Below are 11843 nucleotides of genomic sequence, written 5' to 3'. Positions count from 1 at the left end.
CAGCTGTCCAGCCTCAGCCTCCTGAGTAGCCGGGATTACAGGCACACGCCACCATGCCCAGCTAATTTTTGTATTTTTGGTAGAGACTGGGTTTTACCATGTTGGTCAGGCTGGTCTTGAACTCCTGACCTTGGGATCCGCCCACCGCAGCTTCCCAAAGTGCTGGGATTACAGGCGTGAGCCGCCGCGCCCAGCCTTAATTTTTTAAGTATTTTAAAGCATTTTTTCTGGATCTTCAAACTTACATGGAATAGTTGATTACCTACATTTCCCTGAAGCTCTTTTTTTATTTTCTTTTGATGAAGGGAGGGGCTGACATGAAATTGAGAAGATAATGGAAACTTTGGAAAAACTACCTTGCTTTTGTCTGCATCAAGACGGGTGCTATTGCAAAGTGAGAGTGCAGTAGATTCATGACGCGCCCTCGAGGATTTTACGCCCGGGCAGCAGGAACACATCTTGTTCATGAAATAGAACCCAGAATGGCCTTGCGAGGTCACAGAGCAATCACTGTCATGCCACTTAGGACCTTTAGTTTGTTCTTGGATGAATTAACAGTCTTTTTATTTTAAACCTTCCTTAAAAAGAACCACTTCCCCCTTTTTTAGCAATTATTGATTCATATTGGGTTGTTACAAAAGAAAATGTTGTTTTCACTATTTTTAATGTTTACCTCCTGAAAGTAGTGGACAGATTCCTAGGATTTTCTGGATAAGTTTTTGTATTTATTTTTCTATTTATTGAAAAATAAAATCAAGTTGCACAAAGCCTGTAATATTTATATTGAATATTTGTGTGTGTATACGCACACATGCCCACATACATAGGTACATACACGTGCATAGAGAAGTTTTAGGAAGAGAAATTTAAAAAATTGAGGGTTAGCCTGTGAGAAGAGGGAATATGGGTAACGGAATCGCATACTTTTTCATTTCCTGTCCTTCTGTTCTACTGATTTTTTGCTGTAAGTTTGTATTTTTTTAAATAATTTTTTGGAACTTGAAATTTCCCAGGAAACTTTTTCTCACGTCACACCTTTGTAGATATTCTGTGAGCTGCATCTCGAGACTTCCCTGTATTTCTCCCACAGATAGGCAGAATCTGCTTTGATACGCCCCTGCCTCCTCCCCCAGTCCATCTGACAACTTTGGTCCTGACAGGAAAAGAGTAACCACTTTTTCCCGTTCCCACACTGTGTTTCTCGCGGGTGCACACAGTTTTGCACCATAAACAGGACCCTTAGAAATCACGCAGGGCAGTTGCCTCTTTCACAGATGGAAGGCTGCAGCGCTGCAGGGTCTTCCCTCCTTGTGTTTCTTTCCACTTCTCTGAAATCTCCACTGGATTGTCTTCCTTTCGAAGAAGGGCTGAACTGGAATTGGAATGCCTTATTTTCTTTCTCTCTCTCTCTTTCTTTATTTTTCTTCCTCTCTCTCTCTCTCTCTCTCTCTTTCTCTTTCTCTCTCTCTCTCTGTCTCTCTTTCTTTCTCTCCCCTCCTCTCCCATCCTTCTGAGTTTCTAGCACTTGTTGTCCAGGCTAGAGTGCAATGCTGCGATCTCGGCTCACTGCATCCTCCACCTCCCACATTCAAGTGATTCTCCTGCCACAGCCTCCCGTGTAGCTGGGATTACAGGCATGCTCAACCACGCCCGGCTAATGTTTTGTATTTTAAGTAGAGATGGGTTTCACCATGTTGGCCAGGCTGGTCCCGAACTCCTGACCTCAGGTGAGCTACCCGCCTCGGCCTCCCAAAGTGCTGGGATTACAGGTGTGAGCCACCATGCCCTGCCTGGAATGCCATATTTTCTCAGATTCGACGTCACCATGCGTCCCCGAGCGTCCCTGAGTTTAATGAGGTCTGCTCTTTTGTACCTGAGTATTGTTACACCAGCCTATAACTGACAGCCCACATTCTAAGGTTCATATACTGTTGTAGGAAGAGTTCCATGATTCTAAAAACACTGAGAACTGCCAGACATGGTGGCTCATGCCTGCAATCCCAGTTCTTTGGAGGCTGATGTGGGAGGATCCTTTGAGGCCAAGAGGTTGAGGCCAACTTGGGCAACATAGCAAGACCCCATCTCTACAACAAAATAGAAACACTCAGACCTGACAGCTTGAGATGCTTGGTCCAAGAAGCTCAAAAGGGGTCTAGTGATTGTCCCAGACCACTAGGGAAAGCCAACTTGCCTTCATCCTGAAACTTAATATTTGTTATCTGAGATTCATAAGGAAATTTACACTATGAAATTTAAGGTGACATTTTCCTTGTAAGATTTTTGCTGCCTGAAAGATAAGTTGCTAAAATAAAGAATGTTAAAGAATGTTTAACTCTGGAGAGCCAAGGAAAAAACTCATTTCAACCTTGGGAAGGGCCAGGAGGGCAGCAGAGCTCTCCCTCGCCCAGGCCTGAGCCATCAGTTGGCGGAACTCATGGTTTGGGGTACTTCCTGGGGAAAGGGCGTGGCCAGACCCCAGGCAGCATGCACACACCAAAATCAGTGACTGCCCTGCTTTGTGTACATTTCCCTCACCTCCCGGGTCCTCAACTGTCTTCCCCTCTTGATTCTGCACATAGGTTGTGGAAAGGAGGAGAACCCCAGCTGAAATTCGAGAGGAGTTTGAGCGACTGCAGAGAGAGAGGGAAGAGAGGAGACTGCAGCAGCGAACTAATCCCAAGGTAAGCCAGGGGCCAGGTTTCCTCATAGGACACCTCATGAAAAGGCGTCATAACCAGAAGCCAGGTCTGAAATAATGAGGTGCTGGTGGCTTGTTAAAGTGAAAACATACAAAGCTGGTGGGACAAAATTTTGCTTGTATTATGTAAAAGTGGTCATCTTTCTGGAAAGCACCTCCCTGGCAGCCATCAGACACACTGCTGCTGATCTCCGGGAGGTGAATGTTTTATACCATGTGGAGGGAAGACAAAGCCAGTCTCCTGCTTTTTCCAGAAATCGGGGAGTTTTGCCAAGCAGATATATAGGCTAGTTGTCTAAGGCCGTTTCCTCCAACTATGCTGACCAAGTCCTTGACACTGGAAATCAGAGGACAGTGGCAGAGCAGAGGACAGCCACTTAACCACCTAAGCATAGAGGCAGCAGAAGTCCTTGCCTTACCCATCAAGATGTGGAGTGCTAAATGATGCAGAGGGCTTGGGGCATGTCCATATTGCCTTGAGCAGAGGGTCCTGCTCACATCACCCCAGGGCATTGGTGCCATGACCACGGTCACCGGGTTGTTTGAGCAGCAGAGTCGTCCCAGATCCCTGATGGAGTTTAAGTCCTTTAACCGAGTGACACTACTGAGTCAGAGTTACTTTTCAATCCTAAGCATGCTATCTTTTTCCTTTAGTTTACTGGGGAGATTGTTTTGCCTGTGTGCCCCAGCTCTGTGGAAAATAGGGTAGCTTGGTCACTGTGAGATGCCAGTTGTACTGCACAGCTAATTAAACATGGCACGATGTATTGTTCAGCTGTGTTTAAAAAGAGGGCTCAGTGGCCAGACCCTATCATTGTGGCCAGGAGAGCCTGGCAGACAGCCTGTATGTGTGGTGATAAGGAGCTGGGAGCCCCCCGGTCTTCTATCAACCTCTTCTCCCATGATCTGTCAACTCAGCAATGTTGTTGGAAGGAGAGCAGAAGCCATACAAAGTAATAAGAAGCATTATTATTTTCTTTAAACCTTGTAAAGAGAGCAGACCGGGTATGGTGGCTCACGCCTATAATCCCAGCACTTTGGGAGGCAGAGGCAGGCAGATCACCTGAGGTTGGGAGTTTGAGACCAGCCTGAGCAACATGGTGAAACCTGTTTCCAAAAAAAATCAGCCAGGCGTGGTGGCGCATGCCCACCAGCCTCCTGAGTAATTCCAGCTACTCGGGAGGCTGAGGCAGGAGAATTGTGTGAACAGGGGAGGTGGAGGTTGCAGTGAGCCAAGATCATGCCACTGCACTCCAGCCTGGACAACAGAGTGAGACTCTGTCTCAAAGAAAAAAAGAAAAGAACGAATGCTAGCCTAAACTGGGATGCATGGTAAGATACACCTCTGATGACATTCATTCAAAGGAGTTTTTTTAAGACACAGCATTTAAAGGTCCATATATCCAGAACACGTCCATCTATTTGAATCCCACATTTCAAAGTATATTTGACCAGATAAAATTATGGATGGGAGTGAAGCTTATGTATCATCCATTATCATATGTAATCAATAAACGATTTAATTCTCTTGGAAAAAAATGTATATTTGAAAAGCTAATACTTCTACTCCCATCTACCCACTCTCCCCAATAGGTGAGGCCCTCAGAAATGCAGGGTTACCTTTTGGTCAGATGTCAGATGGAGGTTGAGAAAACCTTGGGTGAACCAAGTCGGGGAGTTTGGGATAATTGGGAGAGTTGAAAATCTCCAAGGTGCCCTGAACTGTGGCCAGTGCACGGGGTGGGGAGGTCCGGTTTGGAAGGTCGGTGTTGGCAGATGAGGTGGGGCGGGGGAGGCGGGCGTGCCTGGCAGGAGCAGGCTGTTCCTTCGGTGTTTTTGCTGTTCTGGCTGGAGGTTTGCTGTGTTCAGAGCAGTGAAAGGGAGAGAGAACCTCGCTGCCATCCTGCATCCGTGTCCTATGATCAAATCGGCCATCTGGGGGTGTGTGGCAGTTGCTTATTGGGATTCTATGCAAATGTGTCTGCAGGCCATGTTTCTGTGGAATGAGGGAGCACAGCTGTGACCATCTCACACAGTTATTTTTAAAATGTCCTGTACTTTGCTGCTTCCATAAAACTGCTTCCAAATAAATAAAACATTTTCTAATCAGAAATATTGAGTGATAACCAGATGTTGGCTGTCCAGCATTTTAAGGAGAGGATTTGGGGGGTAGATCTTTCATTTCATTTCCGAAGGCTTTTTTTTTTTTTTTTTTTNTTTTTTTTTTTTTTTTTTTTGCTTCTCAAGATGAGCAGACATCCTTGTTCTGAGGAGAAAAGGATGATCTCCTCTTTCAGAAGACCATGGAGGCTGGGTGTGCTGCTGCATGCCTATAATCCCAGCACTTTGGGAGGCCAAAGTGGGCAGATCACTTGAGTTTAGGAGTTCAAGACCAGCCTGGACAACATAACAAGACCCCTGTCTCTACAAAATATTTACAGATTAGCTGGGCACAGTGGCACATACCTGTAGCCCAAGCCATTTGGGAGGCAGACAAAGGAGGATTGCCAGAGGCCAGGAGTTCGAGGTTGCAGTGAGCTATGATTGTACCACTGCATTCCAGCCTGAGCAACAGAGCAAAGTCCTGTCTCAAACAAAAGATCGTGGGCAGAAGGACAGTTTTGATGACTTAGGGATCAACCTGTCAGCTGGATTCCCCCATAGAGGACCTTAGCCCAGAGGGGTTTGCAGGCTGTGTCCCATGTGTACTACTGCTGCCCAAAATGCAGGTGCATGTTTCTCTCCGTTTTCATCAATAAGAGCAGGTTAGGTAGGGATTTCCAGTAGCTTGATGCATCTACCAAGCAGAAAGGCCTAGCGAGGAGAAGCACAGGTTAGAAAGAACGACGGCCACCAGGAGGCAGGACACAGAGCAAACCGTGTGGCAGTGCTTTGTTTTCTCTTTTGTAAAACAAGGACATCTGTCCTGACTACCATGCCAGGTTGTTAGAAGATTGAAAACACATGAAAGACATGTTAATTTATTAGGGAAAGATAATTTTGCTATATAAATGCAATGTGGTACTGGTTCCAAAATGACGTTCAGAACTAAATGTGGTGGTGGTGGTTCATTCAACACTGAGGAGGAGGCCAGGCGCGGTGGCTCACGCCTGTAATCCCAGCACTTTGGGAGGCCGAGGTGGGCGGATCACAAGGTCAGGAGATCGAGACCATCCTGGCTAACATGGTGAAACCCTGTCTCTACTAAAAATACAAAAAATTAGCCAGTCGTGGTAGTATGCGCCTGTAGTCCCAGCTACTCTGGAGGCTGAGACAAGAGAATCACTTGAACCCGGGAGGCAGAGACTGTAGTGAGCCAAGATCACGCCACTACACTCTAGCCTGGGTGACAGAGTAAGACTCTCCCAAAATAAAACAAACAAACAAAAAACACTGAGGAGGAAATTCAGGAATGGTGGGGCCGGTGAGCCGGGATTTGAAAATGGCCATCGAACAATTCCCGCAGCCTTTGTCTGTGGCCAGGTCCGGTGCTGTTTGCAGTGTGGCTGCCTGTGATACGGGCTTTTGTGGAATGTGCTATGCAAGGCACCACGGTGCCCAGGAAGGAACGAGTAGAATCCCTAGCCCCGGCTGTGTCCACTTTGCCTACTGGCTTCAGCTGATAGAACGTGTGTCTGCACACACCCACACGCATGAACACAGACACATCCATGTATGGGAGAGCCTTGGACTTGGAGTCAAGGGCCCTGCATCCAGCCTCAGATTCCACCTTCCTGTCTGTGTCCTTGATCAAGTCCCTTCTGTAGCCTTAGTTCGGTTTCTGCTTCCATGAAATGGGAGGCCCAGTTTCTGGGTTGAGGCTTTGGACCCCACAATCCTTAGCTCTAACTGCCTGTTTTCTGCCTTTGCTTTGCCCTGTGGGAGTAAATTCCTATCCATATGTCCTGCTGGAAAATGCCGGCCTCCGGTAGCTGGAGTCCCAGTACCTTTAGGGCCCTCCACGTTGAACTGGTATTGGAGAGAATTGGTGGCTGGACAGGACATGGGGTTCATCCCTGAGGGTGGTATGTGAAACTGGACCCCGACTGGAGCACCCTGGGCATTGCCCTGCCGTCTTTGGATTTCTGTTTTATTTGCACAATCCATCCACGTTTCTTGCATTTTAAGGACTCAAGATCATGTAACAGTGTGGTTCTGTACTGTATTCACTTCATATTGATTATTTTAATTCCTTTTTTCCTTAATACCCATAAATCTTCTCCCTCTATGGATGGCAGCCACTTTGAGCATCTTGAGGAGGCAGCTTGACCCCAGGCAGCTTGTCCGATTTCATTGCTGCCTCCTTCATGAACTTGTTTAGATCCTGTGTGGAACAGATGATTAAGTTAGGATTGTTTGGGGATGCAGGGGCAAAGGAGCTTGACTGTCTCTGCAGGCATATGTTACTTTAGAGTTTTGACCCTACAACAAAATAGTTTCATGGAGATTTGTGTTATTTCCTTGGCCATTTTTGCTATTACAGAGGTTGATGCACACTCCTTGGCAAGACCTCCTTTCTGATCTAGAAAGCCCCATCATCAGCACGGTTTGTGTAATAGCTGAGAAACACAATTCTACTTTATCAGAACAAAATTTAAATGATGTATCCACCAGGCACAATGGCTCGCACCTGTAATCCCAGCACTTTGGGAAGCTGAATTGAGTGGATCACCTGAGGTCAGGAGTTCGAGACCAGCCTGACCAACATGGTGAAAACCCATCTACTAAAAATCCAAAAATTAGCTGGGTGTGGTGGCAGGTACCTGTAATGCCACCTACTTGGGAGGCTGAGGCAGGAGAATCGCTTGAACCTAGGAGGTGGGAGTTACAGTGAGCCAAGATGACACCACTGCACTCTAGCCTGAGCGACAAGATCGAGACTCCATCTATAAATAAATAAAATATGTCACGAGCCTGGACAACATGGCAAAATCCCATCTCTACCAAAAAAAGAAAATTAGCTGGGTGTACTCCTGTAGTCCCAGCTACCCAGGAGGCTGAGGCAGGAGGATCACTTGAGCCCTAGAGGCAGAGGTTGCAGTGAGCCAAGATCCCACCACTGCACTCCAGCCTGGGTAACAGAGAGAGGAGACCCCATCTCAAAAAATAAATGAATAATGTATCAAGGAAGGCATATAACCATAAAAATATTTTTAAATGACAAAATGTTTTCACAAAGATGTAAGCATGCATCACTTGTTTTTTGTTTGTTTTTGAGACAGTCTCATTCTGTCACCCAGGCTGAAGCGCAGTGGTGCGATCTCAGCTCACTGCAACCTCCACCTCCCAGGTTCAAGCTATTCTCCTGCCTCAGCCTCCTGAGTAGCTGGGACTACAGGCGTGCGCCACCACAACCAACTAACTTTTGCATTTTTAGTAGAGATGGGGTTTCACCATATTGACCAGGCTGGTCTCGAACGCCCGACCTTGTGATCCACCTGCCTTGGCCTTTTTTTTTTATTATAAAGATGGGGTTTCACCATGATGGCCAGGCTGGTCTTAAACTCCTGACCTCAGGTGATCCACCCACCTTGACCTCCCAAAGTGCTAGGATTACAGGCGTGAGCCACCGCATCTGGCCGCCTCGGCTTCTTAAAGTGCTGGGATTACAGGTGTGAGCCCTTGCCCAGCTATCACTTGATTATTTTTCAAGGATTTTGGGGTTACCCTGGCTAATGACTATAGCCAGCAAAGTTCGCCTGTGGTTATGACCTCAGTCTGTTCTGTGGAAGTGATTCTGATGTCCTAAAACTGCCTCGGCTTGACTGAGAGGATGACAGAGCAGAAGATGGGCTGTTTAACCCATATATTTGTTGAGTGTAGTGGCAGGAAGGCGCAGTTCACCGTCTGCAGAAATGGGCTGCTGTTGCGATTGGAGAATGTGGGAGTTTGTCATGTAAGGAGAAGGGACCCAAGCCAGGTTAATCAGGTCTGGGAAGGTGCTATGACATAAAACTGAGACTCTGGAGAAGAGTGGTCTTGGCAATTGGGATAGGAGGCACAGAGAGCTTCAAAGGTAAACAGCTGTTTGTCTTGAAGTGAGTATCCGTTGGAGGGCTCTTTTGCCCCCTACCAGCATAATCACTTACAAACAAGGTTTCTGAATTAAAGACTAAGGTTTATATAGGAAGAACAGGCTCTGACTTCCATTTGAGATAAAGTGATTCTGTGGGAACAGTCATGAGTGCCGTCCTGGATTCATCAGTTATAAAACAGGTGAATTTCACGTTGCCTCATATCACCTCTTTTGGTAGAATTTTCAGTTAGTAAAGAGTTCCCTTTGAGATTACAATTGACAGAAATTTCTTGTTATCCTCATGGGCAGATAAATATAAACATGAAAGTAATTCCGCATGGGTGGTGGTGAATGTGGTAACTTGGTTGTGAACATCACTACACAGTAGCTACATGTATCAAATCATCACACTGTACACCTTAAATTTCTTTAAAAAGATTTAAAACCAAAAAATAAAGAATTTAGTCTTGAGTTAATTTTTGTATAAGGTATAAAAAATAAAAATAAAAATTTAAAAAATTTTTAAAAGAATTTAGAATGGTACATTCCTGGCTGAATAAACAACTGATTCTACTCAGTGAGTACACATGCATCATTTCCTACCTGGTAAGAAGTTTCTCATTGTGGGAGAAAGGCTGTAACTCATGCTCAGAATTTCCGAGTGATGTCAGCGAAGACATGATTATCACATTCACAGTTGACCCAAGCAGAAGGTTCTAAAAGAGCCCAGTGAACAAAAATGAAGGGATCAAACTACAAAGTAAGATTTAGCAGGGAGAAATGTGCTAGCTAAGAAAAGAGGAAAACAGGGAAAATGGTTGTCTTTCATTGACTTGATTTAATATTAGCAATTTTGTGGGTTGGGACTGGGTAAAAATGACTGGTTTATTCACAAAGCAATTTAATTTGGGTGCCTGTAATGTGCCAGGTACTTTAGGACATTGAGCAGAAAATAAAACCGCCTAATCCCTTTGTGAAGCTTAACGATCTAGCTGAGGGACGGAGAATCGGCAATAAATGCAGTATATAAATTATGTATTAGAACCAGGGGTGTGGCTCACACCTGTAATCCCAGCACTTTGAGAGGCCGAAGCAGGCAGATCACCTGAGGTCAGGAGTTCAAGACCAGACTAGCCAACATGGCGAAACCCCATCTCTACTAAAAATACAAAATTAGCTGGGCTTGGTGATGTGCACCTGTAGTCTCAGCTACTCGGGAGGCTGAGGCAGGAGAATTGCTTGAACCCAGGAGGCGGAGGTTGCAACGAGCCAATATCTCACCACTGCACTCCAGCCTGGGCAACAAGAGCGAAACTCCGTCTCAAAAGAAAAACAAAAAACAAAACACTAAGTCTTATAGGCAGAGCGACAAGAGCGAAACTCTATTAAAAAAAAAAAAAAAAAAAAAAGAGCTTTAAAAAAAAATTAGCCAAACACAGTGGCACACACCTATAATCCCAGCTACTCAGGAGGCTGAGGCAGGGATGTCCCTTGAGTCCAAGAGCTCGGGGCAACAGTGAGCTATGATCAAGCCACTGCACTCGAGCCTGGGCAGCAAAGACCCTATCTCTAAAAAAATAAAATAATTATTTCAATAATATCATTGTTTGAAGTATTTTTTAAGGAACACTGGTTTCATTATATCAGAAACTATAAATAGTTTATTCAAAAGATAGTTGAAAAATAGAATATTAGGACAGGCACAAGGGCTCACACCTGTGATCCCAGCATTTTGGGAGGCTGAAGCAGGAGGATTGCTTGAGCCCAGGAGTTGGGAGATCAGCCTGAGCAACATAGCTAGACTCCATCTCTACAAAAAATACAAAAATTAGCCAAGGGTGGTGGTGTGCGCCTTTAAGTCCCAACTACTTGGGAGGCTGAGGGAGGAGAATCACTTGAGCCCAGGAGTTTGAATCTGCAGTGAGCTGTGTTTGTGCCACTGTACTATAGCTTGGACAAGACCCTGTCTCCTCAAAAGTAAAAATAAAATTTTCTTAAGAAAACATGCACCTATGTATAAACAAAATTTTTAAATTATATTGATTATGTGAACATTAAGAGTAGGAATCAGTCTGTTCACCAACCCTGCCTGTCTCCAACATCGGTGTTCTGATTATGTACTGTTGTATAACCATTTCAAAACTTGGTGGTTTCCAACAACACTTTGATACTCTCTCACAGTTCTGTGGATTGGCTGGGACTTGACTGTGACAGAACGGTGCCCACAGGGGTGGCAGGCAGATGGCAGCTGGGTCTAGTCCACTGCAGGCTTGCTGGTCCACATGTCAGCAGTGGCTTCTGCATCCCTGTCTCATGCACCTCAGCAGGGGTGGCTGGTGTCGCTGTCTCTCCAGGCACCTCTCCCCAGGGTAGCTCGGGCTTCCTTGGCAACAGCAGTCTCTGGGTAGTCAGACTTGATATGTATTAGCTAATGTCCCTCAGATAGTGTATTTTAGAGACCTGGGCCGAGCTGCAAGTCTTCTCATGAGCCGGTCTTGAAGTCAGCACCATCACACCCATGCATTCTGTTGGACAAAAGCAAGTCTGAGAGCTGGTTCAGGATCAAGGAGAGGGCTCTGTACCAGGGCGTGAGTACCCACAGGCATGGCTCCTCCAGAGGCCTTTAATCTAACTTCCGCATTGTGTCACACTGTTTTGTGAAGAGTATATTTCCAGTCTTTTTCTTTCATAACATTGCCTACCATCTTTATGAAAGTTGCATTTATATTTAGCAAATTTTATTTTACGTTATTTATCTTGAGACAGGGTCTCATACTATCTGTCACCCAGGCGAAAGTACAGTGACACAATCACTGCAACCTTGACCTCCTGGGCTCAAGAAATCCTCCCACCTCGGTCTCCTAGGAGACTAGGGCCATAGGTGTATACCACCACTCCCAGCTAAACTTTTCTTTGTTTAATTTTTTTGTAGAAGCAGTCTCACCATGTTGCCCAGGCAGGTCTCGAACTTCTGGGCCCAAGCAGTCCCTCCACCTCAGCCTCCCCAAAGTGCTGGGATTGCAGGTGTGAGCCGCAGCACCCAGCCAAAATTTTTGACACATTTAATTGATTATTCTCTTCATATCATATTTTCTTCTTGTTTTTTTTTTTTTTTTTTTTTTTTTTTTT

The 11843-nt window shown here is 45.5% G+C and overlaps 1 protein-coding gene across 1 annotated transcript in view; it reads left to right on the top strand.

Moving 5' to 3' along the window:
• DNAJC11 (DnaJ heat shock protein family (Hsp40) member C11) overlaps window positions 1-11843 on the top strand; it is a 69448-nt gene that overhangs the window by 30400 nt on the left and 27205 nt on the right. Inside the window, exon 4 of the mRNA XM_017498320.2 lies at window positions 2580-2681. Coding sequence (XP_017353809.1) covers window positions 2580-2681 — 102 coding nt within the window. The remainder of the gene's footprint in view (window positions 1-2579; window positions 2682-11843) is intronic.

Source organism: Cebus imitator, unplaced genomic scaffold (assembly GCF_001604975.1).
Source record: "Cebus imitator isolate Cc_AM_T3 unplaced genomic scaffold, Cebus_imitator-1.0 Scaffold240, whole genome shotgun sequence".
Lineage (NCBI taxonomy): Eukaryota > Metazoa > Chordata > Mammalia > Primates > Cebidae > Cebus > Cebus imitator.
Note: the sequence above shows the minus strand (reverse complement) of the source record. Positions and strands in the feature narration are given on the sequence as shown.